Raw genomic sequence first — 26,448 nt, 5'->3', positions numbered from 1 at the left:
GTATGTGCCTTGAAAACTGTGAGTGTGGCAGAATCTGGTAATGATAACAATAATAATAAATTATACTTTGACAATTCCTAGTCAAATTCTAAGTGTGCTGATCCTGTGTGTTTGTGGCATATGTGCTCTCACACTTACTATTACTCCTATACTATTAATCCAAATTATATCCCCCATCTTAAGTGTGCTGGCTGTACACTATTATTCCACATCTTCAAGTGCGCATGGATTGCGGCACATAATAAACCGAAGCTTATTATTATTATAACCAAATTTTGCTATATTGAGGAAGGTTTCAACCAACTGTTTTATTTTAAATCCACCCCAAAATATGGCCCGGCGATTCCTTGTAGGAAAATGGAAAATGGCAGAGTCATCAGGGAAACACATAAACATATTATGGGAATCCCCACGTACCCCCGTCCCCCGTTGTTGCCCCGGTTACAGAGCTCATCTTCATGTGATGTATTTGTGACATCACAACTCTCCCCCCATAAAGCTGAGCGTTTGGCAGAGAAGCTACCACCCGTTTATGCCGAAGAAGGAGGCATATACATGCACATGCACATGTGCGAGTGAGAGAGATAGAAGAAAGAAACAATAGAAGAAACAATAGTAAGTGTGCTGGCACATACATCAACATACATGCACATACCTAGACACACACAGGGCCAGCAAACATACAACTTGAGACATGACAAGGTAATGGGGTCGAAGTGGCTGGTCTGGTGACTGAGTTTCAGCCCCAGGTTATTTACATATATACTAATAACATGAATAATAAATAAAGAAGGGCTTCTCTTGCCCATGGCAACCAGCTGATATGCCACTGAGCACTCTCAGTAAACAGATGCTGGCCACCTCGGAAGGTGTTCCCAAAATGTCTCTCTCAGGCGCATACAACAATAATAAAGATAAATACTGTCACTCCTGCACTAACGTGAAGCCTTTGTGTGTATGGTTAACAGGTGTGTACGATAGCGTTTCACTTTTTACTTGTACTTTTATATATGTTTGGCTGAAGTTTATATATGTTTTAAGTGAATTATTTGAAACCATACATGTATGTGGACCTTGGCCAAATTTGTGATAACAAAAGTGAATTTTATAACAAGCGGTTTTTTTTGTTATAAAATTCACTTTTTTCTTATAGACTTCACTTCTGAGCGGCCAAGCTCTCGTTTTAATGTGTTTCACGTTGTAATCAATCCTGTCCCCAATCTCAAACCAAGAAGGGCACGGGGCCACCTTTTATTACATTAAAAACAAAATTTAATCAAAATAAAATCCACGTATAATTGTAGCGCGTGTCGCCACCGCCACCTCGCGGTCGCTGCGCGTCCTCTTACGTGGAGGGGCGGGGCTTAACCTCCTCTGCCCCCCCCCCCCGACGCGATGACGTAGGTGGTGAAGAGTAGCAACTATTGCTCCGAGACCCCGCCTCGCCATAGTGACTGTAGTCCTGGAGACAGTTACTTACCAACGGGCAACACTCAGCGACAGCAGCGGCAACAGCGGCGGCAACGGAGAGTCGACGGGCGGCGAGAGAGGGGAACGAGTGCAACCAGGGCAGAACTTTAAACAAGGCGGAGGTGACTATGCATATACGTGTGTGTTATGTTTGTTGTTGGGAAGAATTGAGACATTTAAGTTAAAAGCCGAATTGCGTGTAACATAATTATTTGATGCTCAAAATTCCTCCTTTTCCCCCTTTTGTGTTTTAACGGTTGCATCCAATTCTATAGTGTGTGTGTGTGTGTGTGTGTGTGTGTGTGTGTGTGTGTGTGTGTGTGTGTGTGTGTGTGTGTGTTAAACGCGGCGCGCGTGTGCGCGCGTACTATACGCGTGTTTGTGCGCGTGCGTCTTCTTCCACCACAAACTTTTTATAGTTCGCGTCAATCCACCAGTGAAGTGTTTTCGCCCAGAAAAAAAAAAAAATCTTAACTTACATGGACGTGATCCAACGCGTCTCAAAGCAAATACGGAGTGGATACATGAAAGTGTTTTCATTCGATTGTTAATTATTATACATTTTTTTAAATTAAACAACGTTGACAATCGAACCGCTCGTGTGTGTGTGTGTGTGTGTGTGTGTGTGTGTGTGTGTGTGTGTGTGTGTGTGTGTGTGTGTGTGTGTGTGTGTGTGTGTGTGTGTGTGTGTGTGTGTGTGTGTGTGTGTTCCATCCTAGAGCTACAGGTTGCTAATGCTAGTGCTAATGCTAACTCAGCGGAACCAGGCACGGTGACAAGTTTAAAGTCCGCCGTAAGGCTCTCTCTGTTTGTTAAAACTGTTAAAACATTTCTTTATTATGTTTCGTCTTTATTTCCCCTGTGGGTGTATTTGGATTGTTGTTGTTTTTTACCCTGAGCAGGTGGCTCTCCTGGCTAATGTTTGCTAGCGGTTGATTGGTAGTATTTTAGTGTACACACCCCGGTCTGTACATTGACTAATATTGGCTTCCTCGTCTTTTATTCCCTGTAGTAACACTACCGAGAATACAAGTTTAAATTGTTGTATTTTTTACACTTGTTAAGAGAAGTTAATGCCATATCGGCATGTCTCGTTTTCCACTTATGTACAGATTTTATTATATAGGTAAACTTGCACAATGTCGTATTTTTCACGGAATGTAAATTGTTGATACCGATGTTTATTGTACATTTTTAGGTTTATTGTGTATTATTTTAATAAATGTTTAGTTGTATTGCATTTTTTTAAACATTTTTCCATCTTATGACCATTATTATTGCCTATGTTTTGGTGTGTGCTGCTGTAACAGCACCATTACCCTAATAAAGTATAATTATGTTAAATAAATCCCGAATACATCAAGCAGACTGCTAGGTGGCGCTGTGACGGTTTGTCAGTGTACTATTGTCTTGGGTTTTACTTTGGCACTGAGCGATAAATGTGCTGCTTTTACCATAACATTTGTTTGAATTGCCGATGTATTATGGGACACTACTGGCGGAAAGTTGCCCTTAGTTTCTCAAATGAGACTTCATCCTCCACTTATTCACCTCTTTACCCTGAAGCAACACCCTCTATTAGTTTATGCGGGAAGAGCTGATCAGACCCCATTTGAGTTATATTTCCAAAAAGTCCTTGATGGTGATGTTCCTTTGGTTGCCATGGTATTTGTCCATACAGCTAATTGCTCATTTCTCGTGAGCAATGAAAATTGCTGGGGGCTGGGGTGTATGATGAGCACACTTACACCGACTAACTATTGGTAGATTGCAAATTTTAGTTTTTCTTCATGTTTTGTTTTTTTGTGGCGCCTTGCATACTACACCTTTGCATTACCGCCCTCCTCTTAAGTGTGTGTGTGTGTGTGTGTGTGTTGAGACGCCCCCCCTGTCCTGCTTGAAGAGGACACAGCTGCATATTATAATCTTAACTTTTTCATCTAAGTGCTGTCTTTAAAGAGCATGGCTGTCTATGTTTTTTGTTTTTCTTTTTTTAAAGCTTGTATTTGGTAAGACAAGAGAATTAGATCTGTGTACTAGAACATTTTAGTTTTGACAGTGCCGCAGGGAGAAGCTTAATTTACATAGGTTACAAACTTTCCAGAGCAAAATATAAAAGCACAAGAGCATAACACTATTATGTTTACATGGCAACTTGATATACAAATACAACCAATGTTCTGGAAAGAAAGTACATTGGGTTGGCTTGAGGAGGAAAATTGTATTCTTTCAAAATACTTTTTTCAGTCAAGTTATTTTTATCTCCTTTTTTGGCAAGAGCAAGTTCGTAGCTTTAGTTTGCACGAGCAGGTCAAAATTAGGAAAAGATCAAAGAATGCCTTAGCCGATAAGGTTGGGGCAAAACTATGCACTTTATTTATTACTCATTTGTAAGGTAGTAATACAGCTTTCTTCTCTTAAAATGGAAACATGGAGACTAAGTTGTGCCTCTCACATTATTATTGGCAAAGCCTAAAATGTTTCATTTTGCTAACACTTTGCTGTTTTCCAGCAATGGGTGCCGCAGTGGTCTGTAATTCACTGACACTTGTGCTTGAGATTTAGGCCTTGCCCGCTTTCTTCCTCTGTACCCTTGTAAAAAGCCCCCTCTAGGTGATTGTACTCAGAAATGTCTACATCACCCATATACCATTTTAAGAGTTAAATGGACTTGTGTGTACAGAGCAGCTTTCAACAGCTGCAGTGGTCTTTTGGGCAGGGGTGACCTGACACAGCTTTTAGTCACGTTTGTGGTGTTCGTTGTGTTCATTCTGAATTTATTATTTGTAGCTTCACGGATTAAAGTCTATATGTTGATATACCAACTGAAGCATGGCTTTTGTTTGTTCTTTTCTGCTATCAACCCCACTGGCTTTGGTTATCCCAATTCACCAGTCATAGGCATGTCAAATGATCACAGTGAGCCGAGTGAAGAATGGGGCTTGTTAAAGTGGAAATTATTAGTACCATTTCTACACACGACTGTTTCAGCGTCTTGATATTTAATTTATTTGTTCAAGAATTTTCATCCTTTTGTAGTGAGGGTAACATTTTAACAACATTCTGACGACTGAGAATTGGTTTTAATGTTAAGTGTCCACGTGATTCTGTTGTGTCTTCCTGTGTCTGGTCTTCTGGGGTAGAAGGGTTTTAGAAATCATTGTGGGCTCATGTTGCTAGGGTACACGAAAACAACCTCCTTGTGTACACAAAAATGTTGCTCTTGGTTGGCCCTTACATACAGTGGCAACAGGTTAAAACATGTTGGGAGATTTTTTCTGTGTCATCATGGGCATTCTTAACATTCTACCTGGTTTGTATCGTAGCTACACAACTGCTAATTAAATTTCCTGCCACAAACAGCAGACATGGCTGTGACATTTGCATTACAATGACAACCCCCACCCATCCTATTTTTTTGAGTCAGGAACAGTACCACCTCCCTCTGTGGTCTCTTCAGAGTTTCAGTTTGGTTTCATAAGAGATGTTTCTTTATTTGACTACTTTTGTCTGGTGTTAGGAAAAACAAGAATACCAGAGTAAACTTGATTCAAAAATAATAATAATTAAATAAAAATAAAATATATAAATTGTAAGCAAGCTTGGTGCGAGCATTAACTGGAGTGAGATTTGTTCTGATATGTCAGAGTAGAGCAAGGTTAAGCCTTTGGTTTCTTAAGAGATTCGCTGAGTCTCCAGTTGGGTTGCACTTCAGCAGTTATTTGATTCGCAGTTTGATAGACGCAGCTGAGGAAGGTGGAGAAATCGAGGCATACTTGATAGTCTTGCACACTTTTTCACCAATACGTCAATGTAATTATTTATTTTTTTTGTTGATGTCCCATTAGATTGTCCTTTTACAATAATTGGGTTTCATTCATTATCAAAGAGAATGCCACCCTTTTCTGCACCATTACAAACATTGGCATTAGGGTCTGTTATGGCTAGAACTTTCTAATATGTTGAATCTAGCTATAAGCTAGCTTTAAAATGAAACCGATTTTCATGATAGATGGAAGCCACATCAAAACAAGTTACATGCATGTCACAAAACCTAATAACTGCAATTGCAACCACTATACACAAAGAAGGATATCAACTTGCTTTTTGCTTCTTTTTTTAAAGTTGATCAAGTCTTTTGAATGCATCTCAGCGCATTCACATAAAAATGAGCTTCACAACATATGATATAAATTAATTTATTAGAATTCATTAGATGGACAAATCCTTTCCTACCTAGCAAATGGACAGAACCAGGTAGTGGATTGTTGTATTTCACCATTTTACATCATTTAAACATTTTTTAATTATTTCAAATTCAATTATTGGATTAAAAAAAATAACATTTATTTCCTGTACCAATTTCTGTAGTTCTTGAGAGTGACGTGCGTTTCAACAAGATAAGGTAATTCATCGTTTGAGATTGCGCCCACACTTCCACCTCTGTGTTTGGTGTGTTTACAGTGAAACTTCTCAGAACTGCGTAGATGCACTGTTTCTTACCTCTTTTCTTCATGTTGAGATCTTTAATGTTGGGGGGGAGGGCCTGGAAATCTGGATGAGGTTAGAAGAAGGGGGATGGGGCTGTTGGTATAGTGCATGGGCGAACATACCGTCTCCATGGAAACGGTTTGATCGTTCTCTCCGTTGCTGTCAGGACTTCAGTGCCCATGGTGACTGATAGAGTGGACAGGTTTGTGTGTGTGTGTGTGTGTGTGTGTGTGTGTGTGTGTGTGTGTGTGTGTGTGTGTGTGTGTGTGTGTGTGTGTGTGTGTGTGTGTGTGTGTGTGTGTGTGTGTGTGTGTGTGTGTGTGTGTGTGTGGGAGATCACAAGCCGGGGGCTTCAGCCCCTTCTTTCCACTCTGTGTTGGTCTCTTTCGCTCTCTCTCCCTCTTACCCTGCCATCTGCAGACCGCAAGAGCTGCTTTGATTGGATTAGCCATGAATTAATGAGTTGGCTTGAGGAACAGCCTGTGTTGTGGAAATCTCTTATCATATCTTAATTCACTCATTGTGTCTGTGCTTTAATTTTTTACATTTTTTATTTTTTTTTCCATGAAATCAAAGAAGGAAGTCAATGAGTTTTGTTTAACAGCGCAAAAGTTAATGTTTCCTCTAAGGGTTATTTTAATGCATTTCCTGAGATGTGGAAGTGTGTGTTAGAGCCCTATCAAGAATACCTGTTGCTTTTCTCTGAGAAAATGCATCGCTTGTTTTGTGGTCTAGCTGGTAGTAAAAGCATAGCTAAAGTATGTATCACATATGTCACTAACAGTTTTCTGGCTCTTTTTTCCATGTTATTTCAGCTTGTATTGTGCTGTGAAAAAAGCAAGACTGTGACAAATCCTTTGACTAAGATATTTTACTACTTTCCCTTGGCTTTTGCATTTGTTTTGTGAACAATTATTTTGGATGGATTGAAGAAAAGGACAACCTTTGCCTTCCTGTCTAACGCATTCTTTCTTTAATGACTACCAAGTAGACGCCAAAATAGAACACTTCAATATGTCTGAACCAGGGAAAGTCTTTTAACAAAGTTATCTTTCCTCAGTAAAGCATCAAAATAATTTTGTCCTCGCTTTCTTCTCTCTGGTGCCTGAAATTAATAGCTTACACATTTATTGTTGTAAGTTTCTGCTTAGTGTGAGATAGAGGGATCAGTTAGGGGATGGCATTGTTTGTTTGGTTTGGGAAGTATTCTGTTGGTTGCGTAGCAACAGGCTCCTGGAAACGGGAGTGGACGGTGTTGCCACTAGCAACCGTTGTTGCTCTGCAAACAATGTGGGCCAGTGCAAACATGAGCCAAGACTGTGGGCTCCTGCTTTTAATTGAACATCTGCATGTGTTTTCCTCTGATTGAGTGCTGTTTAAGTTAGATATGTCCATGACAGATGTTTAAATCTTGTCTGTATTGCTCACGTTAAGATGTAGTTATTCAGAGGTTTTTTTTCTGCATTTTCTTACCACTTTTGAAACAAAAGTAACTCCTAGCTTTGCTTTTCGAATTTTCTTAATTGTCCATTCGGGATTTGTCTGAGTGAAAATGGGCTCCTTTCCTTTGTGTGTGAAGTTGTCTGCTGGTTGGAAGGAGAAAGACTTGGCTCTAAAGAGCAGCCCATTCAGGGGATGTTTTCAACAGTGGTCTGCTGAGTCTCCTGCTGGGTTTTGTCTTTGTGCCGCCCATAGCTGCTGGTGGGGAATTTGTGTGGCTTTTAACCTTCCTGAGGGCTGAGGAGAAGGACTACTCGTTGCCTGCATGGTTCCTCCGCTCCAGTCTCAACAATTTGGTGCACTTCACAGCATATTAAGGATGGCACTTTGATTGAGTTTTTATAGATGTTGATGCGCTTGCCAGTGGTCAATTCTATTACCCCCACCAGCTTGCCTTGCCAAGCAAACCATAAGAGTGCAACGGAACCCTAGGGGCTGCCCCAGTCCCTGTGTTTAACTCAACAGGCAAACAAAAGTTTTTCTAAAAGAAGATATTTGTGCCCACAGCTACTGGAAGAGATCGCTTTCACCACAGGTAGTAGTGACAGTGTTTTGGGCTTTTATAGCATGTTTTCTTTCTGACTGATGAATTCCACGGGTGTGTGAAGTGTGATAAAGAATTTTCACATTTTCAGGAATTTCAACATAGGTCTCCAGTGCGTACTTGATTAGTCATGTAGGCAAAACTGTGGTTTTGCCCTGTGGTGATGTCTATCATCAGAAAACTTCAGCGGTGGCACACCCAACTGTGTTGTTCACTCTTATTCCCTGTAAGAAGCACAATTTCACAACCTCTCACAAATTGGTGAATATTTTGTTTGCAAGTACTCCTTTCCTTATTTTGCAGTTCTGCTACCGTTGGTCATTGGTTTGTCATAGATGCCCCACAATTTTACAATTTGTGGCAATTGAAGCACTGCCAGGCTGAAGCTGAAATTAATATTTTTTTGTGAAATGAATGGCAAAATTTCCCCTGGCCCCCCAAAAAAACATTTTTATGATCCTAGTCATAGTTAAGGAGTATAAAGAAAATATCACAGCTACTACTTGGACATTTCACCTGTTACTTTGACTAACTCAACCTATGGATTGCGACAACCTAATTGGTGTGCACAGTGGGCAACCTTTTCCTTTCTTTAAATTGGAAATAAAAAAAATAAAAATAAAAACTTGAGTAATGTCTTACTGCTAATAATCTTGGAAGCAGGGTGGTGGGTTTTTAGAGCAGAGCTCCATGTCTTGTGCAGGTTGAATCTTGCAGGCCTTGAATGTAATTATTCCAGAGAAGCGCCTTGTCGATGATTGACTGGCTCATTTGGAGCTGGAACGACTTGCTAGTTTGGGATATTGGCTAATATGAAAGAGCATTTAATTCTCTCAGCACACTTCTTTTTTACCACCTCCCAACTCACCCTCCCCTCACCCCCTGCCACCCCCCCCCCCCCCAACTAACTCTACCCCCACTCCCTTGCCCCTTCCTTCCCCTTTGCTAATCCCTTTCCCCCCTCTTCTCTTTGTGGCCACACTCGAAAGTTCCTGTGCTTGAGCTTTCTAAGGAGTGAAAAAAGTGAGAGGAGAGCGGGGAGGAGGCAGAATTAGGGGTGGTCGTCATGGATTCCTCACCATAGCAACCGACAAACGTTTACAAAGCATAGAGGAATTTCCTCATATCAGCTGGATTATTGGAGCCTCCAGAGAGCGGCTCTCGTCCGAAACAAACACTGGATATCATCAGGATGCTGGCGGGGATTGGAGCCCCACTGCCGCCCGCCCCCCCAAAACCTCCTCCATTTTTCTGTCTTGGAAAGCTTTTTTTTATTTGGTCTTTTCTTTCATCCATTTATCTGTTCTTGCTGTACCATTATTTCTTACCCTTTCCTTGATCCCACTTTTCTTTAAAAAATAAATAAAGAGATAGAAAAGAGCCAGTATGTCAGTCATGTAGGCATTAGTGTAGTTTAGTGCTACATTGTTGCTTTGCAGGAATAACGTCAGCATTAGCATCAAGGTCTTGGTCCTTGAGGATAAGAGGACAATTCTTGTTGTATTCTGATGTGTTTTTACTTTGCCAAACTTGTCTGTCCTGCTAGAAGGACTTCTGTTGTACAAAGTTACTGGGTAGGCTGGTGTTTTACTTTAAATGGCCAGCAGTGAGCAGCCTCGGATGGCCTCAGTGCTCTGACTCAGCTTGACTTGGCAGGGTGTGTGTGTGTGTGTGTGTGTGTGTGTGTGTGTGTGTGTGTGTGTGTGTGTGTGTGTGTGTGTGTGTGTGTGTGTGTGTGTGTGTGTGTGTGTGTGTGTGTGTGTGTGTGTGTGTGTGTGTGTGTGTGTGTGTGTGTGAGAAATAATATCTTCATCCAGAATCTAATGTCCTGTCCCTTACAGTCCCAGAATGCAGAGCTCTGAGGGAGGGACGGATTCCACGTCCAGCGTGGCTTTGCGCACGTCAACGCCCGCCCAGGCCCCAGTGGTACAGCTCGTCCCTGCCTCCCAGCAGGTAGATCGCTCCTGCCATAGTTGATCATTGGATCAATTCTCCATTGGTTCACGGCTGTTGGGGCTGAATAACCTGGAATTATATGACTAATATTTCATTCCATATCTTTGCTTGATGCTTTCATTTGACATAGATTGGAAAACTAGATTTATTCATACTTTTGCAATATCCTAGCCGCCATATCCCTGTAATGGTGTGAGATAGATAGTATTATTGTGTGTGTGCATATCAGTGGGCACCTTTTTTTGATGTAACTGTTCTTCTATCTATTCACACAGAGGGTGTTGGTTCAAACTACGGGGTCAACTCAAAAGGCAGTACAGGTACAACAATGCTGTGCCAAGGGTTCAACAGGCCCATAAGCAGCTACACGTGCACATTTCAACATGTCAGACTCTTAACATTTAAGAGCTCTGATGGTCATGCTCTTCTGAATAAGCAACTATTTGGAACTGTTTAAGTTTTTCCTGTGGTTGTGCCTCACTGTTTCAAATTATTCTCTGTTCGTAGGTTCAGCAGGTGCAACACATCTATCCATCCCAGGTCCAATACATAGAAGGTGGAGATACTGTTTACACCAACGGAACTATGTAAGCAAGGTTACAACACTAACTTGCCTCATGTTCAGAGTTGTCCCCTCTAAAAATGAGGCCCCTTTCAAACTTAGTTCCTGGTAAATTACCTGGATAACCTTTCCGGCACTGCTAGTCATTTCCACTATTCACACATGCTGTTATACTCCGGAACATTTCCGCCTTGCGCCCTTTCACATATGCCATCATGATGCCGGAATAGATGGGGCAGGGGACAATCCATTCCAGTGAATCTGTTTAGTTTTTCCCTGGCTCTCAGAGGCCAGTGCTTCGGTTTCCACCTCCCTATCTCCCCGCCCTTCCCGTACAGACTGTGTTACCTCAGCTGAAGGAGCCGGGACAGCCATACCTGCCAACCTTTTACATTAGGCTAAATAGCGTAGAAAACCGGAGGATTGATGGCTATGGACAGAGCCCCCCCAAACGCAATTACCCTAACCCAATGATATTAAATCAGTGTGATGATTTTCAACCTGTCCGACACTCTCTGCCTCCGGAGAAGGAACGTTTTCCACCCGTTCTGTCTCTCCCTGTTTGCTCATTCCGGCTCCGCATCCCTTAACTGTAAAAGACACGTCTAGTCTAATAACATTTCAGAATATAAAGACTGCCACAGTTCGGATCGGGTTTTTGAGAATGTGTGTTAGTTTGTTGCTCTCAAAGTACTTGTATCTCTGTCTATCTCTTGTCTCACGTGCCATTGCCCCCCCCACCCCAGACGAACGGCCTACTCCTACAACCCGGAGGCCCAGCTGTATGGCCAGAGTAGTGGGGGAGCCTACTTTGACTCTCAGGCTGGAGGAACTCAGGTCACTACCGTGGTCTCCTCTGCCAGCAGTGTGATGCCCCCTCACAGCATGGTCGGCATCGCCATGGATGTGGGCAGCAGCCAGATCATCCCCAGTGGCAGCACCTACCTGATCCATGGGACCGGCATGGATGGTAACCGCCACCATGCCTCGCAGTCCTCACGCTCCTCCTCGGCTATGGTGAGCACCCATCCCATACGATCCCCAACTGTTTGTAGTAGTACCACATCTGATTTCTGTCCAAATGGAACTAATGCGCCCACTGAAGGCTGAGAAGCGGTTGTGAGCTCAAATCCTGAGTGGTGTTGCTTATAAGATGAAGATGATTTCCGCTCTCTTAAAGCAGGAGATACACTTAAAAAGGTGCAAGAACAAAAGATGTGAGAACCACTGGAGAACACCGTCAGCAGAATACTCAATAAGAACTGTGCGGTGAAAGCACAAACTCTACAGCGAGAGGAGTTGGCAGTGGCTTGGCTTTGACATAAAGAAAAAATCACGCTGTCATTTATTGACATTACCCGTTTTTCCTCAAATAGCCTTTTATTTACCTCAACCGCCGTCTGGGTGCCGTGCTCCTCAAAATAAATACATCTAAAATAAACCTGCATTCTTTTGTTTGTTCAAAAACACTGGAACAGCCGCACATTGGACCTCACTGGCACTCTCTCTCCACTGTCCTGATCCATGGCGGAACGTCCCTTAGTTGGATTTAAAATGTTTGTTTCATACAACTAGAAACTAACAAAAACAAAAAGATCTAAAATAAAAACACCGGAACATGGGAAGCGTCGGGTGTGCAGCGCAGCATGGGAGGAGGAAAAAAATAAACACACTGACTCAAAGACTGGTAAACAAGGCTTATATTTGAGGAAATTCGGTATGTATAGAGCATGCAAACATTGTGACATGGAAAGGGAGGTTGAAGTCGGGCCCCTTCCATGATGCAATGGCATTTGGACTTAGAAAAAGACATAGTTTGCCTCGGGGGCTTGCGCTGAGAACCGCACAAGAACCCTTATCACCACATCAAGGTGTTCTTAAGGTGTTCCGAAGACGTCTTTTTGGTCAAAAACCTCTAGGTTTTAAATGTACCTCCACCTTTACTGCTTTGCCATTCCACTGTCCACTCTTTAGTGGAGATAAGTCACTTTGAACACTAACACACAGATTGCCCCGCATAGCAAACATTCTCATCGCAGTCTGGGTTTGACGCACGCTGGTGGTAAGTAATAACTATCATCACCGCACAACTTTTATAACCATTATTCTATTTTTTTCATTTTTTCTAGACGCAGATAGGGAGGGAGACCAGGTGCTTTTGGTTAGGGAATAGAGTAACGCTAGCCTAGGTCCAGGCCTCCCGGCACCAAAGTAACATGTCGAGAGCAAAAAGGAGCCGGCCAGGGAGACTCCAGAACCGGGGCACTGGCTTAAATAATTCAGCACTGTCTTATTTCGGAGGTTTTCACAGGCACTTGAGCGCCTTGCGAAACAAAGCAACCCCTGGGGCTCATTACCATTTGGCCAAGAGCCCTCGGGAACCTTCTCAAAGCCTGGAACACTGCCTGCTTCTTTTTCTCCTTGTTCCTCTGTCTCAAGATTGGCTGCAATACCACACATTACTTTTTCCTCTTTATTTTCTTTGCAAGCTTAAAAGAAAGTCCCTGGTTTTGTCATACGCTTTGACGACCAGTTTAACTCTCCGCTGTTTTCTGTGGTCCATACCACTGGCGGTATTAACACTTTGACGTTCATTCACAATGGCTCCTTTAGATGCCCAGTTGAAAGTGAACGCAAGGATGATATAGTTATTTAACCATTGTCCCGTTCCTGTTTAAAGTACAAAACTGTATTACAAATATTCTCTCGCGGTCACATTGTGTTTCCTCGTTATTTAATTTGTTCTGGCGGGGTGGTGTCTTTCTAAATCTTTTGGCCCTGACTTCAATGCGACCCCTTCCCCTGTTTTTAGGTCCTATTTGCATATATTAGTCTGACAGCAATTTGTCAGTTTGCAGCTTAACCCTCGATTTGCATGCTTGTTTAAGGCAATAATACATTTTGCTGCAACATAGACTCGTTTTGATGGAAATGCAAGTATATGGCTGCCTGCTAACAGTCTTGTACCTTTTTTTTTTTTTTTTTTTTTTCCCCTGTCCTCCTTACCTCTTCCACTCTATCTCTGTTCATTCTTTCTCTTAACTGCTCATCTTTATTTTCCACTCACCTTCATTTTTTTTTTCCCTCCAAATTTTTGGCATGCCCCTTTTTCTTTAGCTTGAAATGGCGATTGAAAACCTCCAAAAGTCTGAAGGAATTGCAACTCACAAAAGCAGCCTCCTCAACAGCCATGTAAGTCAACCAGGAGCTTTCTTTTGAAAAAAGGACCTCAGTAAACATGCAGAGCTTTGGCCACATGCTGTTGGCATCACCAGCCTCGCACAAACCCACCGTGTTGTCTTTTCTCAATCTGAACTTGCATTTGCTTTTACTGTTGCTCATGAGTGCATCTCATAATCGTGAATTGCCAGTTCTTTACATGCACTTAAGCAGACAGATTTTTCCCAAATTGCTGTCATTTTCCTACATTGTTACAGCTAAATGACTGCCAGGCCAACCGCAACGAAGCCTTCCCAGAATTTCCCGCACACAATGCATCAAGACGAAAAACTTAATGTCACTCAATTATATTGCAGTATAATTTGCGTCCTCTTATTTGGAGACAATCAACTAAATTCAGACAGAATTGAATGGAAATGATATTCAGTACCACTTGACTTTTCCTCATAACAAATCCAACCATCCAAAGGCAAATTCACTCTGATTTGGAGGCTCCCTCTGCATTACAGCTGTTTACCTTAGCTGGCCTCTCTACAATCACTATATCGTACAGCCTTATCCATCCACATTTCAGGCTTTAGTTTGCATTTTATATCTAGATGACGATACCATTAAAAATGGGTATTTAAAAATTGGGTCTTTTTTGAGTATCATCATTTGAACCCTCTCTGGTCCAATGAGAGGTGTGGCAACTGTCTCCTGTTGGGCAGTTGGCAATCAAGTGGCAGCGTCGCTCCATGAGGGCTGACTGAATGGGAGCCTTTTGTCCTGTGTGTATTTTTAGCTGCAGTGGCTGCTTGATAACTATGAGACAGCAGAAGGGGTGAGCCTGCCCAGGAGCTCCCTGTACAACCACTACCTGCGCCACTGTCAGGAGCAGAAACTGGACCCGGTCAACGCAGCCTCCTTCGGCAAGCTCATCCGCTCCGTCTTCATGGGCCTCCGGACCCGGCGCCTCGGTACCAGGTACAGATGATGCTTTTAGGCGTGGGGCAGAGGGGGCTGGATTGAGGAAGATTATGATGATTACAATGATTGCAAGCGACCGATCTCCACCCCACCCCTCACTGCTGTCCGGCTGTCCTCACTCTCCAGAGGCAACTCCAAGTACCACTACTATGGCATCCGTGTGAAGCCAGACTCGCCACTTAACCGCCTGCAGGAGGACTCTCAGTACATGGCCATGAGGCAGCAGCCGGTCCACCAGAAGCAGAGGTCAGCAATATCCCTTACTCCCGCCCTTGGCCATCTCCGACTTCCCACTTTGCCTGTCTGTCTCACACACATCTAGCTGAACTAACCGTCCGAGGCAGGGGTCTGTTCTCTCTCACTGAGTGTCATTTAAGAAGTCACAATCGTGTTCTGTTCATTTTGGTTGTGTTGACGCAGATTGTTTCAAAGTAATTCAGTATTTAAGGTGATGTGCAAATGTTAGTGTAATCTTGATGACATGACACTCTTGCACTTTGTCCTGGACAACCCTCTTCCTTCCCTTTCTTTTTCCCCCTCCTCCTCCTCCTCGGCTTTTTCCATCCATCATTTCCACGCGCTGCCTCTCCTCCCTCAGTTGCCCAATAGTACCTTCCAGCCCCAGCCAACAGGGCTCTCCTGCCCTCTCCCCTCTCTGCAGGTTCAAGCCTCTGCAGAAGGTCTACGGCGTCTCAGACGGCCTGTCCGGGAACTCCCAGCACTCAGCCAGCACCCCAGAGCAGTCTGTGGCGGCCCAGAGCCAGCACCACCAGCAGTACATTGGTAAGAACTACCAGACAGGTTCCTCTGTTGTCCTCACCCAGTACAAACACACCGTGTGAGTCGCTAGTAGATCAGCTCCTGGACCACTTGGCGGCGTGACTATGGTGAGATAACGACGGCATATGTGTAAACATCGTTGTCAACACAGGCCAGGTGTCTTACCTCGACTTTACAAGGTTTTGTCTCTGTGTCTCTCTCTCTCTCTGTGCGTGTGCGTGTGCGTGCGTGCGTGCGTGCGTGTGCGCGCGCGGCTGACACCTGTGCCTCCTTGACTGTTTTTCTGCTGCGTCTAGACGTGTCCCACGCCCTGCCTCCGTTTCCCTCCCCTGACCTGGGCAGCCTGCCACTGCCGGAGCGCATCAGCATGAATGACATTAAGAAGCTGCAGACCCTTTATAGGGACCACTGCGAGGTAGGTCCCATCACAGCCCCAAACCTTCTATTCTCTAAAGCAGATTGTCCCAGTGCTGCAGATGAGCCCCGTCCATCTAACCTATCAAGGATACTTTACATGTGCGATAGTGACATCACAAAAGGTCACAAAAAGGGGCAAGTTGGCAACTGCCACAGGTTTCTATTTGTCATAGAATCATCCACAATGGATTACTACAGGACAACCTAGTTATTTGCAAACTTAATTGGTGTATTTGGATGAGATGAGGCTTCTTTTGTGTGATTATTGTGACTTTTGTAGTACCTTCATTTTAAATGAAAGCTAACTCTGCCATTGGCGAAACAAAAAACTCTACCTTTTTTTCCTCTAATATCGTTCAGGCCTAATGTAGACTAGGAATGCAATGGTACAGTGGGCTCACGGTTCGGTATGTATCACTGTTTTGTGCCTATGCTAATGGTACAGTTTCAGTATTTTTATATTTTATATATTTTATATATATATATATATATATATAAATAAACGCTCTGTGTGAATGACTATGGAGAGAGACGGGGTTTCAAGTTCAGTGGGTGGGTTGTTATAATTTGCATAAGTTGATGTGGTTGGAGGGGAGGTGTCCAGGATAGTGGATAGTTCCAAAATTAAAAAAGGGTTGGGAATCACCTGGGACCTCACAATACTATGCAGTGTTTTTGCACCGAACTGTTCTGGGGACTCCATGAGCAGAACCCGGAACTGGGGAGGTCCCCGAGAACTGGATACTGGTCAAGGGCTTTTTTCTGGTTGTATTTTCACCTTGCTGGAGCTCTGACGTGATGTGACGTGGGTTTCAAACAGGGTTTCAAAATGAGTTCCGTGTTGTATTTACTCCATAACTTTCACTGATTTCACCTTATCGGTTAAAATTTGTTTCTGAACTAATTTGAGGAGAGAAATGACCAATCCAGTTGCTTAATCGTCACTCGTATTTTAGTTTAAAGGTTTGTTCTGACTTTTCTTAAGGCATCGGCTGGCATCAGGACAGCGCACGGGATTTTTTGTTTCGTTCAATACACGTAGTTAAACGTGAACTAAATAGATCTACAATTAAAAATAAATAAATACAATTTGAAAAATATATATATTTATTTTCCTTTAGTAATTTGTATTATTATTTTTTATTAGCATTGAGTGTCTGGGCCTGTCCCCACCAAGAGTGATGTGACTTGACCAGTTTGACTCAGTCCGACGGACTGTGGACTTACATCACTGAAGGTTCCTCTTGTGCCAATCAGTCCCTACCCTGGAGTGTGAGCCACAGAAGTAACTCTAAACAGAGTTCTCAGAACAAGGATCGTTCCTACAGGAGTTCCTGCAGTGCGGACACAATAGAAGGGACGATTCCTCCAAAAAAGTTCTTAGAACTATGAAAAAGTTCCTGCGGTGCAAAAATGCACGATATGGGAACATTTGTGATACATCAAGTATTGCGATTAAATTTGTTCCGATATTTCACAATTATTTTAAATAAAATAAAATTTGTTAGAAAAGATCTAATTTAAGCTGTGAGCTGTGGTTCCCTGGTCCATCTAACTGTCTTGAGTCATGCAGTGCTGCGGGTTCCGTATCAGATAGGATGGGATTGATTGAATAGATCCGCAGTGAAGTGCTCTTTGCTCAGGTGGAGGGGTGGGGTTTGGGCAGGGAGGTGCACCAAGCCCATACCTGTCAACATTGCGATTTGAAAATAAGGCGGAGTAACTGACAAGGTGTCCCTGTTGTTACACACGGTTTACGCACAGTGTTTTCATTAGTTTTATTCAAATAAATACATCTACAATAAAAATAAAACACTGATTCATTCGTTCTTTAAAATCAGAGTTGTATATATTCTATTAGATGTACAGAAATATATTTGTTACAAAACATGTATATTTTTCAACAAATGCGAGATTATACCGTATATGCGAGTTGCTTTACGCTTTGAACCACTGCTCCTCCCGGTGGACAGATAAAGGTGTGTGTGTGTGTGTGTGTGTGTGTGTCCAGTATTATAGTTATTTTTGTGTCGAACAGGTATAAACAGTATTTCTCACACATGAATAATAATAGTAGAATTAAACCTCACAGTCAGACCAGTGTGAGTGTGCCTTCGCTTTGTGAACCTGACATGACAGTGGGTGTGCTCCTTTTTAGCCAGGGCACCTCCCGGGGAGGGAGGGAGGGTGTGTGTGTGTGTGTGTGTGTGTGTGTGTGTGTGTGTGTGTGTGTGTGTGTGTGTGTGTGTGTGTGTGTGTGTGTGTGTGTGTGTGTGTGTGTGAGGTCTATAGGCTTTCTCTTACATAGAGGGGGAAATATTTGTCGGCAGCAGGAGATGGCATCTTAAGCAACAACATAAAACTGTAAAACTTGACAAAAAAAAAAAACGGCGTGACTTGGTTCCCTTCATTCATTAAAAAAAAAAAAAAAAAAGCCATTCAAAAGAACCGGCTCGTTCGTGAAGGACAGGATGAGGGTCTGAAGGGAAGTTCATAATAAAGAGGGACACGGCCATCCCAGGAGGTTATTTTCCAACTGGACACCTTAGTGGATTGCATTATTTACATAAACATTTCTATGTCGTTTTTATTTTGTGTTTCTATCGGAAAAGGCTGCCTAGCCGCGGACAGTTGGATAAATAAATAAACCTCTTGCGAAATTGTAGAGAAATGCTGCGCAGCTGATGTGGCCAGTGGAGCTCCAACAGTGGACTTAATCGGAAGCAGCACTTACTGCACGCCGTGCCCGTGCACTGTGCCAACACGTCCGGTGGACTTCTACCGGGATATTGTATTTCTGTGGTACTGCGGTGTGCGTATTGAACCATGGGGGGGCGTACTGAACGGTATACATAAACATACTGTGTACAGTTCCATCCCTAATGTAGACCTACAGGCTCGTATAATGATTGCGATTTCCCAGTTCATTCAGTTTAGATTGCACTTGCACTTTCTAAATTCCGCTTTCAGGGGAAGGAATTCCAGAAGCGTTTTTGATTTAAATCGATTTTGCTTCTGTTCTCGGTGTAAGACCCCGCACTCCTCCTCCTGTACAAATCTGTAGACGCTCATGCTGCTTGTATGCGCTAGGGCGCGAGAGAGAAACGTCCACGAGCAGCGGCAGCTCTCAACAGGTGGCCGGCCTCGCTGGAAGCGCAGCGCCGGCTCCGCTGATGAAAGGAGGAATCGCTGCGATGCGCGTTCGGAGCTGTGACATTTTCACAGGCGGCGCAGCAAAGTGCAAAGCTTCTTGCTACCAGAGCAAATGTGAGTGGGCAGAAGAAACTCCCCCAGGAAGGGAGGGGGAGAGACCGTGATTAAAGCGGTAAAGCGCTGGCTTTATCATATTATCCCCGCCCTCCCCTTGTCCAGCCTCACCACGCTTCTTTTGTTCCAGCTGTCCTTTCATCTCCACGCTGCTTTCAAGACATGCCAATTAACCTTTCAGCACGCTGGGTGGACATCTTGGTGTCTTTATGGCGGCCTCCCCGTGGGCCTTTGTGCTTCCTTGTCTGTGGACAGGCACATGGGCTCTCGTCTTTGTCTGCCAACACATTTCTGTCACTCTCTCCACTCTCCCTGGCCATTGATGATTTAATGTTTATGCATTTAGTTTTTTCTTTTCCCCCTTTTTTTGCGGGCAAACGGCGACCGGTTAACTTGGTATACACAAAGCGTTTACAGGTGTCACTTGAAGTTTTGCTGCAAATAACAGCAATAAGCCGGACACGGAACGGTTTTTCTCCCTCACTTTATGCTGGTGTAGTTATGTAAGGTAGTGTGGGGGAGCTTTTGTGCAGTGTTTTATATACAGCAAGGAACTGCCCCCTTTTTTAAGTTTTGAACAGCTTATGATAATAACAGCCAAATATTGTGCTGCCATCTACGCCATTTAAATTCTGCTGCCTGTGAAAAGGATTATTAAATGGTAATATAAGACCTTCATAGAGGGAATAAATCATGGTGCTAACCACGTGTATGCGTAGCAGAGTCCAGGAATCTGCCGCAGGCCTCATCCTTTTAGTGTGTAGTGTGTTGTCTCCCGTCAGTTTTATTTTCTCTTTTTTTTTTTTTTACAAAAAAAACCCGCTGTTTCCTGTGTGGTTAAAACTGGGGAGGTAAAATGTGCCTGTTTGGAGGGAATGGGGAATTCTACTTTTTGTTATGGAGTTCAGTGTTTGAACTGTTGCCGGTGGCAACTGTAAACAAGGTTTCCATGGCGATGACGAGAGAGGAAGCAAAAACATATCATGTGATTGAAGCCTACACTGCTGTGTAACAAGATCTAGGGGGGCAAGCATATGCTCTGGCAAGAGAAGAGGAGGAGAATATAGACACACACACACACACACACACACACACACACGCTGGTGGATACAATCACACAAGAGTTTCACTTCTGCCTTTCACCCAAAAGGGTTTTTATTTATTTATTTATTTATTTATCTATTTATTTATTTAAACTCGTTCCCAGTCTAGAATTGTTTGATCTCTGCGGCCTAGAGTAGTGCGCCTGGCCGGGCGACTACAACTTGTTGTAGTTGCCTGTATGTTAATGACATTGGTCACATGCTCAGCGGCTCATGCATATTAACAGGACGGAGGAAGCCGCGTCAGTGAAAAGGAGTTTGAGTTTTACTGATGAACCCTAAAAGAAATGTGTCAAAAAAAATCTATGAAGTTATTTTGCCCCAACAAATAAAGCCAGGGCTTCTACAGCGGGTGGAATTGACTAGCGAGTGAAAATAAGGAGCCTCCAAAGACTAAATGTAGCCTTTAGGGCCGTCCTGGTGATTAATGTGCGAGGGCTCATTGTCTAGAGAGACAGAGCGAGAGAGAGAGGGGGGGGGGGGGGGACCAGAGGCTGCTCGCCTGCCTGGCCCGCTCGCGCAAACTTTGTTGTGTGTCTGGTTGCCATGGCTCAGCTCTGTATGTTTTGTTCTGCCCCCCCCACCCCCACCCCCACCCCTCTCCCTTTCTCTTTTCCCTCCACTCTACCCCCCCCTTCCTACACGCCCCCACCACCACCCCCACCCCCCTCCGTCCCTCACCTCGGCTCTCCCTCAGGCTACCCTAGACGTGGTGATGAACCTCCAGTTCCACTACATTGAGAAGCTCTGGCAGAGCTTCTGGTATGCAACGCCGCCATCTAGTGACGGGAACACCACCATCCTTAGCAGGTCAGCCCGGGAGACCCCCAACCCACCATCCTGAATGTGGAAAATATAGTTTATCGTCGTTCATATTATTCCGAGATTGATTTTGGGGAGGAAAAAAAACAAAACATTTATTCTACAAGAGACATTCGGCTAAGTTTCATGCAGCCTTGCAGTCATACAGATGCGTTACGTGGTCGTTGCTAGGTTTTTTTTGTTTTTGTTTTTTAACTTCCAACTCTGCCTTTTTGCGTTCAGTCACCAAAACATTAAATAGCATTTCCAGGGATGGCAGCTAATAAATGCTTGGGTTTGGGTTTTCCTGTGGGGTTTGCTGCAGCGATGACGACCTGGAAGGTGTGATCCCCCGAGAGACGCTGCTCGCGCTGTGTAAATATGAGCCCGTGCGGTTGTGGATGCGGAGCTGCGACCACATCCTCTACCAGGCCCTGGTGGAGATTCTCATCCCAGATGTCCTGCGCCCCGTCCCCAGTCAGTACCATCCTCCAACGACATCATGAATAAAGTGACCGTGCTCGGGCGCGGTGTGTGTGTGTGTGTGTGTGTGTGTGTGTGTGTGTGTGTGTGTGTGTGTGTGTGTGTGTGTGTGTGTGTGTGTGTGTGTGTGTGTGTGTGTGTGTGTGTGTGTGTGTGTGTGTGTGTGTGTGTTAGTTACTGACTCCCCCGTTGATGAGCGTGTTATCCATTTCCAGGCACTCTCACTCAGGCCATCCGTAACTTTGCAAAGAGTCTGGAGGGCTGGTTGACCACCGCTATGAGCGACTTTCCCCAAGAAATCATCCGCACCAAGGTAGGAGGGAGGGAAAGGCGAGGCCTCCCTGTCCAGACTCCTGTAGCCGCACCTGACGCGTCCACCTCTTTGACGTCTGTTCTGTGTGTGACTTAGGCGGCGGTGGTGAGCGCCTTCGCCCAGACGCTGCGCCGCTACACCAGCCTCAACCACCTGGCGCAGGCAGCCCGCGCCGTCCTGCAGAACACCTCCCAGATCAACCAGATGCTCTCCGACCTCAACCGCGTCGACTTTGCCAACGTCCAGGTAGGGACGCAACCAGCGGGTCTTTACCAGTTTGTCTGATCACCCCAAGACACACCGTATCCCAACATTCCTGGGTTGTTGCATGCCTCCAGGAGCAGGCATCGTGGGTCTGCCAGTGCGACGAGAGCGTGGTGCAGCGCTTGGAGCAGGACTTCAAGGTGACCCTGCAGCAGCAGAGCTCCCTGGACCAGTGGGCCGCCTGGCTGGACAACGTGGTCTCCCAGGTCCTGAAGCCGCACCAGGGCAGCCCCAGCCTCCCCAAGGCCGCCCGCCAGTTCCTGCTCAAGTGGTCCTTCTACAGGTAGAAGGAGAGCTTCCTGTTGGACCCCCCCCCCCCCCATGGTGCATCATGGGGGATTCAATGTCAACGTTCCTCATCTTCTCCCCGCAGCTCCATGGTGATCAGAGACCTGACCTTGCGCAGCGCCGCCAGTTTTGGTTCCTTCCACCTCATCCGCCTGCTGTACGACGAGTACATGTTCTACCTGGTGGAGCACCGCGTGGCTCAGGCCACCGGGGAAACGCCCATCGCCGTCATGGGAGAGGTGAGAAGGAAATAAGAAGAAAAACTCAAACTTGGGATCGACTCACTTAAAGAAATGAGTCATTAAATGTCCTATTTGGATTGTCATAATTTTAACACTTTTAAGTTTGGATTTAAACAGTTGATAGTAATTATGGTTTGTCGCTTACCCAACATGCAGTTCTTTATAGGTTAAACATTAGTTTTAAGTGAGAAGGTAAGATTTGTACTTTATTGTTATTGTTTTCTGCCAAAAAAGCTCCTCCTCCGTCCAGGCTGAGCTCAATGGCAATTATTTAGAAAAAAAACCTGAATATTTGTACTCCACCCACCTGGTCTGAGGTGGGGATGCCACCGTGAGGAATCTTTCCCACCGCTAAATAAACTCAACGACTCAACACTGCTGTTGACGGTAACACCGGACATTTTACAATCGGGCGTGGCGCCGAGTGTCCCCGTTCAGCACGGACGCTAATGACACATTGAGGGACACAGGTCCAGATCTAGAGCAGATCTAAGGTCCAGAGCCGCCTTCCTCTCCTCCCGTGACAAGTGAAATGTGATGACTCTGCTGGGAATCTTCTGTGCGTGCAACAAGCAGCCACTTTCACTTTTTTAAGTATTAATAACATGCTTTGTATTCTACAAATAGGAGTTTCTTTATTTGATGAATGTCTGTGCCGATACGCAAAGGTTAACCATATGGATTTTATTCCTTTAAAAAAAAAAAAAAAAAACTGTGCTCCTCCCGGTGGACAGATAAAGCACTGCGTGTGCGTGTTGTTTAATGACAGTACATTTGTACTCATGTTTTTTTTTTTGTTGTTTAAACCACAGTTCAGTGACCTCACCTCTATGATACCGTCACTCATGGACAGAGGTAAGCTTGCCGTGGTTTTTCAGTTTTGAGTCACGAGTGGTTTAAGCAGCAGCTGACACTGACGCTGCCTCCGCTGCTCTTCTCCTCCTCCAGAGCCATCCTTCTCCGATGACATGAGTGACATGGGCAGCGACGCCGACGTGTCCCGGGGGCCCAGCGAGCCGGCGGTCAAGAGGGAGCGCATTGAGATCAACCACTCGCTGCAGGAGATCTGAACCCCGGCAGCGCCCCCGTCCACCATTTACCCTTCCATAGCCAGGGTGCAGTGAGCGAGGAGGAGAGTAGCAACGTTGGCCCCTTTATCCACTCACCCTCAGCCAGCCTGTGTAAATAAAGCTAAGGGGGAGTCCACGTGTGGTTTTAACTTACAGGGGTTTATTGACTGTTTTGTTTTGGTTGCAACTGTGAATAAGAATGACTTTGTGCAGTAACTTTTTGTTGAGTGTGAAACCTTGGTATGAGTGTCGTGTGGCATTTCTTTTTTTTTTTTTTTTTGTTTTGTTTTGGTTTTTTTACCCCCTAAATAGTCGTGCCATAGTGTCATTTGAGTGCCTTAGAATGCTAACTCTTTAACCACCACTACAGATGTCTATCTCTCCCTCAGCTGTGCCTCTACCGCAGTATGAATGTATCGTTTCCAAAACCTCAAGACATTCAAAGCACCTTTTTGGGGGGGGGAATGTTTAGGTGTCGGCGTCTCGTTGCCTCTGCTGCAGCTAGCAGTAACAACAACAACAACAACAACAAAAGGAAATACAAGTCCACGCAACCTACTGACCCAAAGGAATGGCCACCAGCTCAGCCACAGCGTGTCTGTCGGTAGATAGTCTACTACCTCGACGCTTCTGTCCGGTTCAGATGAAATGCAGCGAGTGTAGCCCCTGTCGCTGGTACCGGTGTGTATCGGGTCCTGTCTTGTAAATAATACTTTGCGTGTGTCCAAATATCCATCCTGTCGAGAGAATCCATTCAAACCAAGCATAAACTCAGCGACTCATGTGCGCGGGCCTCGAGTGACGGACCGCCGCGGGTTCTGGGATGAGCCCGCCGGCGTCCCGGGGTTCAGACATTTCCGCTGAACTGGAAGCCTGTCTCTCACACACACAGCGAAGCCTTCCCTCTTCTATGTCCAAGGAGGAGGTGGAAAGATCCTCCATCCTCAGACCTCATGCTGTTTCTGGATGTCCCTCTTGATTAGAGCGGGGATTTACCCCCCCCCCCCCCCATCCTTCTATCCAGGTGTTTGCCCAAATCTGATCAATGGAAGCAGTTAAATGTAAACAGCTCTCATAACTTATGCTCATAGATGTTTTGCTTTTGCAATATAAACACTCTATATATATATATATAAATAAATATATATATATATATAGCCGAGTAGTTTTAACTATAGGCTGAAGTACGTGACACCAAGATACTGTTAAAATATATTAATATATCTATATTTCTTTATGACATAGAATGTGTGTGTGCGTGCGTGTGCGTGCGTGTGTGTTCGTCTGTGGCCTTTGGAGCTTCTCATTTGTACACTTCTTACTTTCTCTGTACTGGTCATATTTTATTGGGGAAGAAAAATGGTTTGATGTTTAATTTAATGGATAAGACTGGTTGTGGGTAGAATTTGTTTCAAATCTCCAAAAAAAAAATTTTTTTTCCAACATGAATGTTATTAGTTTGTGGTGCTTGTGCGCCGGAATTGAGTGACACACAGTCACAAAAGAAATGACTATTTATATGAACTGTTCTAGCTGATTTGATCGACATAGTTGTGTTGAAATTTTCTTTGATCGACCGCTCCCTTCCCACTCAAGTTCCCTCAGACGGTTTTGTTGTAGCCACGAAAATCCTAAGTTTGTTATTTAAGGCTTTTTGTAACTTGTGCCTGTCACAGTCATTTGCCTTTGAAGTGCTTTGGGAAATTTCTATGTGTACTTTGTAATGTTTTTGTAATGCTGTTTAGACATTTGGCTGAGGATTATTTTTTATTGAATTAGATTTGGTTCTTACAAGTATACTGGACCCTTATTTTTGTGTATTTTTAAACCTGTTCTTGACAACACTTTACCTAGCCTAAGGGCAGACAACAGTCTGTAATAAACTGCATAGTTCAACTGTATTTTGTACCGGGTTAAAATGTGTAATAAATCAGTGTAAATCACAGGGTGAAGCTTTTTTTTTATTTATCAAATACCAAAGTCACAAAACCTCAAATATGAACAAACGGCAGATTTACAAACTCCCCCCCTATATTTATTTGAATAATCTTACCAAACACTCATACAATTTAGTAATTTCTTTTCCATAGATTTCTTTCATATTCACATAACTCAAAAATCCTAGTTTCCATGACAACTGTTCAAGACATTAAGAAATAAGTCCTACACGCTCTCGTACGTCAGGGGAAACGAGTTCCCCCATCCGGTTTCATCCGTCCATACGAAGGCACACAGAACGGAATTGATGGAAGGATCGAACGAACAAGTGAACAAAGCAGAACTAAAAAAAAGGAAAGAGGAAAACAAAGAGCACAATGAAAGACTTGGTCCAAACGCAGCGGACAGGGCGCCGTCAGAAGTAAGTGCACGTTGCTGTTCGGTCCAAGCGATGCGACGCTTCCCAGAAGAAAGCTCCTGTCGGCTCCAAGTGCAATGAGTTCCAGCACCCCTTCACAATGAGCAGCCGGCCATGTATTTCCCTGTGGAAAGGAGAGAAAAAGAACTTTAGGTATGTGTCTAAAACAAGCTGAGCAAGCCACCAACTGAGATACTAATCAACTGAATTCTGACAAAACATCAATAACATTCAACTTATTTACTTGCTTCTTTATGGTTTGTTTTTTTAAACGTGCACAAAATAACTTCATAGAGAACGATGCATAATTTTCAGTGTAAGTAAAAATGTAAATAAGAAACTCCATCCATTCATGTATGACATTTCACTGCATATATGTATGAAAGTATGTA

General features: G+C 44.1%; 2 protein-coding genes across 5 annotated transcripts in view; one reads left to right on the top strand and one right to left on the bottom strand.

Annotated features, from left to right (window-relative positions):
- Window positions 1-1,466: 1,466 nt before the first annotated feature.
- rfx2 (regulatory factor X, 2 (influences HLA class II expression)) lies at window positions 1,467-25,652 on the top strand. Of its 2 annotated transcripts, XM_080003571.1 has the most exons (18): window positions 1,467-1,592; window positions 9,847-9,958; window positions 10,237-10,281; window positions 10,469-10,548; window positions 11,270-11,540; window positions 13,641-13,715; window positions 14,488-14,669; window positions 14,799-14,918; window positions 15,334-15,455; window positions 15,749-15,867; window positions 20,937-21,049; window positions 21,366-21,517; window positions 21,739-21,836; window positions 21,933-22,082; window positions 22,175-22,383; window positions 22,474-22,627; window positions 23,443-23,485; window positions 23,579-25,652. In XM_080003571.1, the coding sequence occupies exons 2-18, from the start codon at window positions 9,854-9,856 to the stop codon at window positions 23,698-23,700; spliced, it is 2,160 nt and encodes a 719-aa protein (XP_079859697.1). In that variant the 5' UTR covers window positions 1,467-1,592; window positions 9,847-9,853; the 3' UTR covers window positions 23,701-25,652. The 2 variants fall into 2 exon arrangements, with proteins under 2 accessions (XP_079859697.1, XP_079859698.1); XM_080003572.1 differs by lacking the exon at window positions 13,641-13,715.
- Window positions 25,647-26,448, bottom strand: part of fcho1 (FCH and mu domain containing endocytic adaptor 1) — a 56,618-nt gene continuing 55,816 nt past the window's right edge. For all 3 annotated transcript variants that reach the window (XM_080003541.1, XM_080003543.1, XM_080003542.1), the window contains exon 28: window positions 25,647-26,180. In XM_080003541.1, coding sequence (XP_079859667.1) covers window positions 26,152-26,180 — 29 coding nt within the window. In that variant the 3' untranslated portion in view covers window positions 25,647-26,151. The remainder of the gene's footprint in view (window positions 26,181-26,448) is intronic.

The sequence above is a fragment of the Zeus faber genome (genome assembly GCF_960531495.2).
Source record: "Zeus faber genome assembly, chromosome: 1".
NCBI classification, from domain to species: domain Eukaryota; kingdom Metazoa; phylum Chordata; class Actinopteri; order Zeiformes; family Zeidae; genus Zeus; species Zeus faber.
Note: the sequence above shows the minus strand (reverse complement) of the source record. Positions and strands in the feature narration are given on the sequence as shown.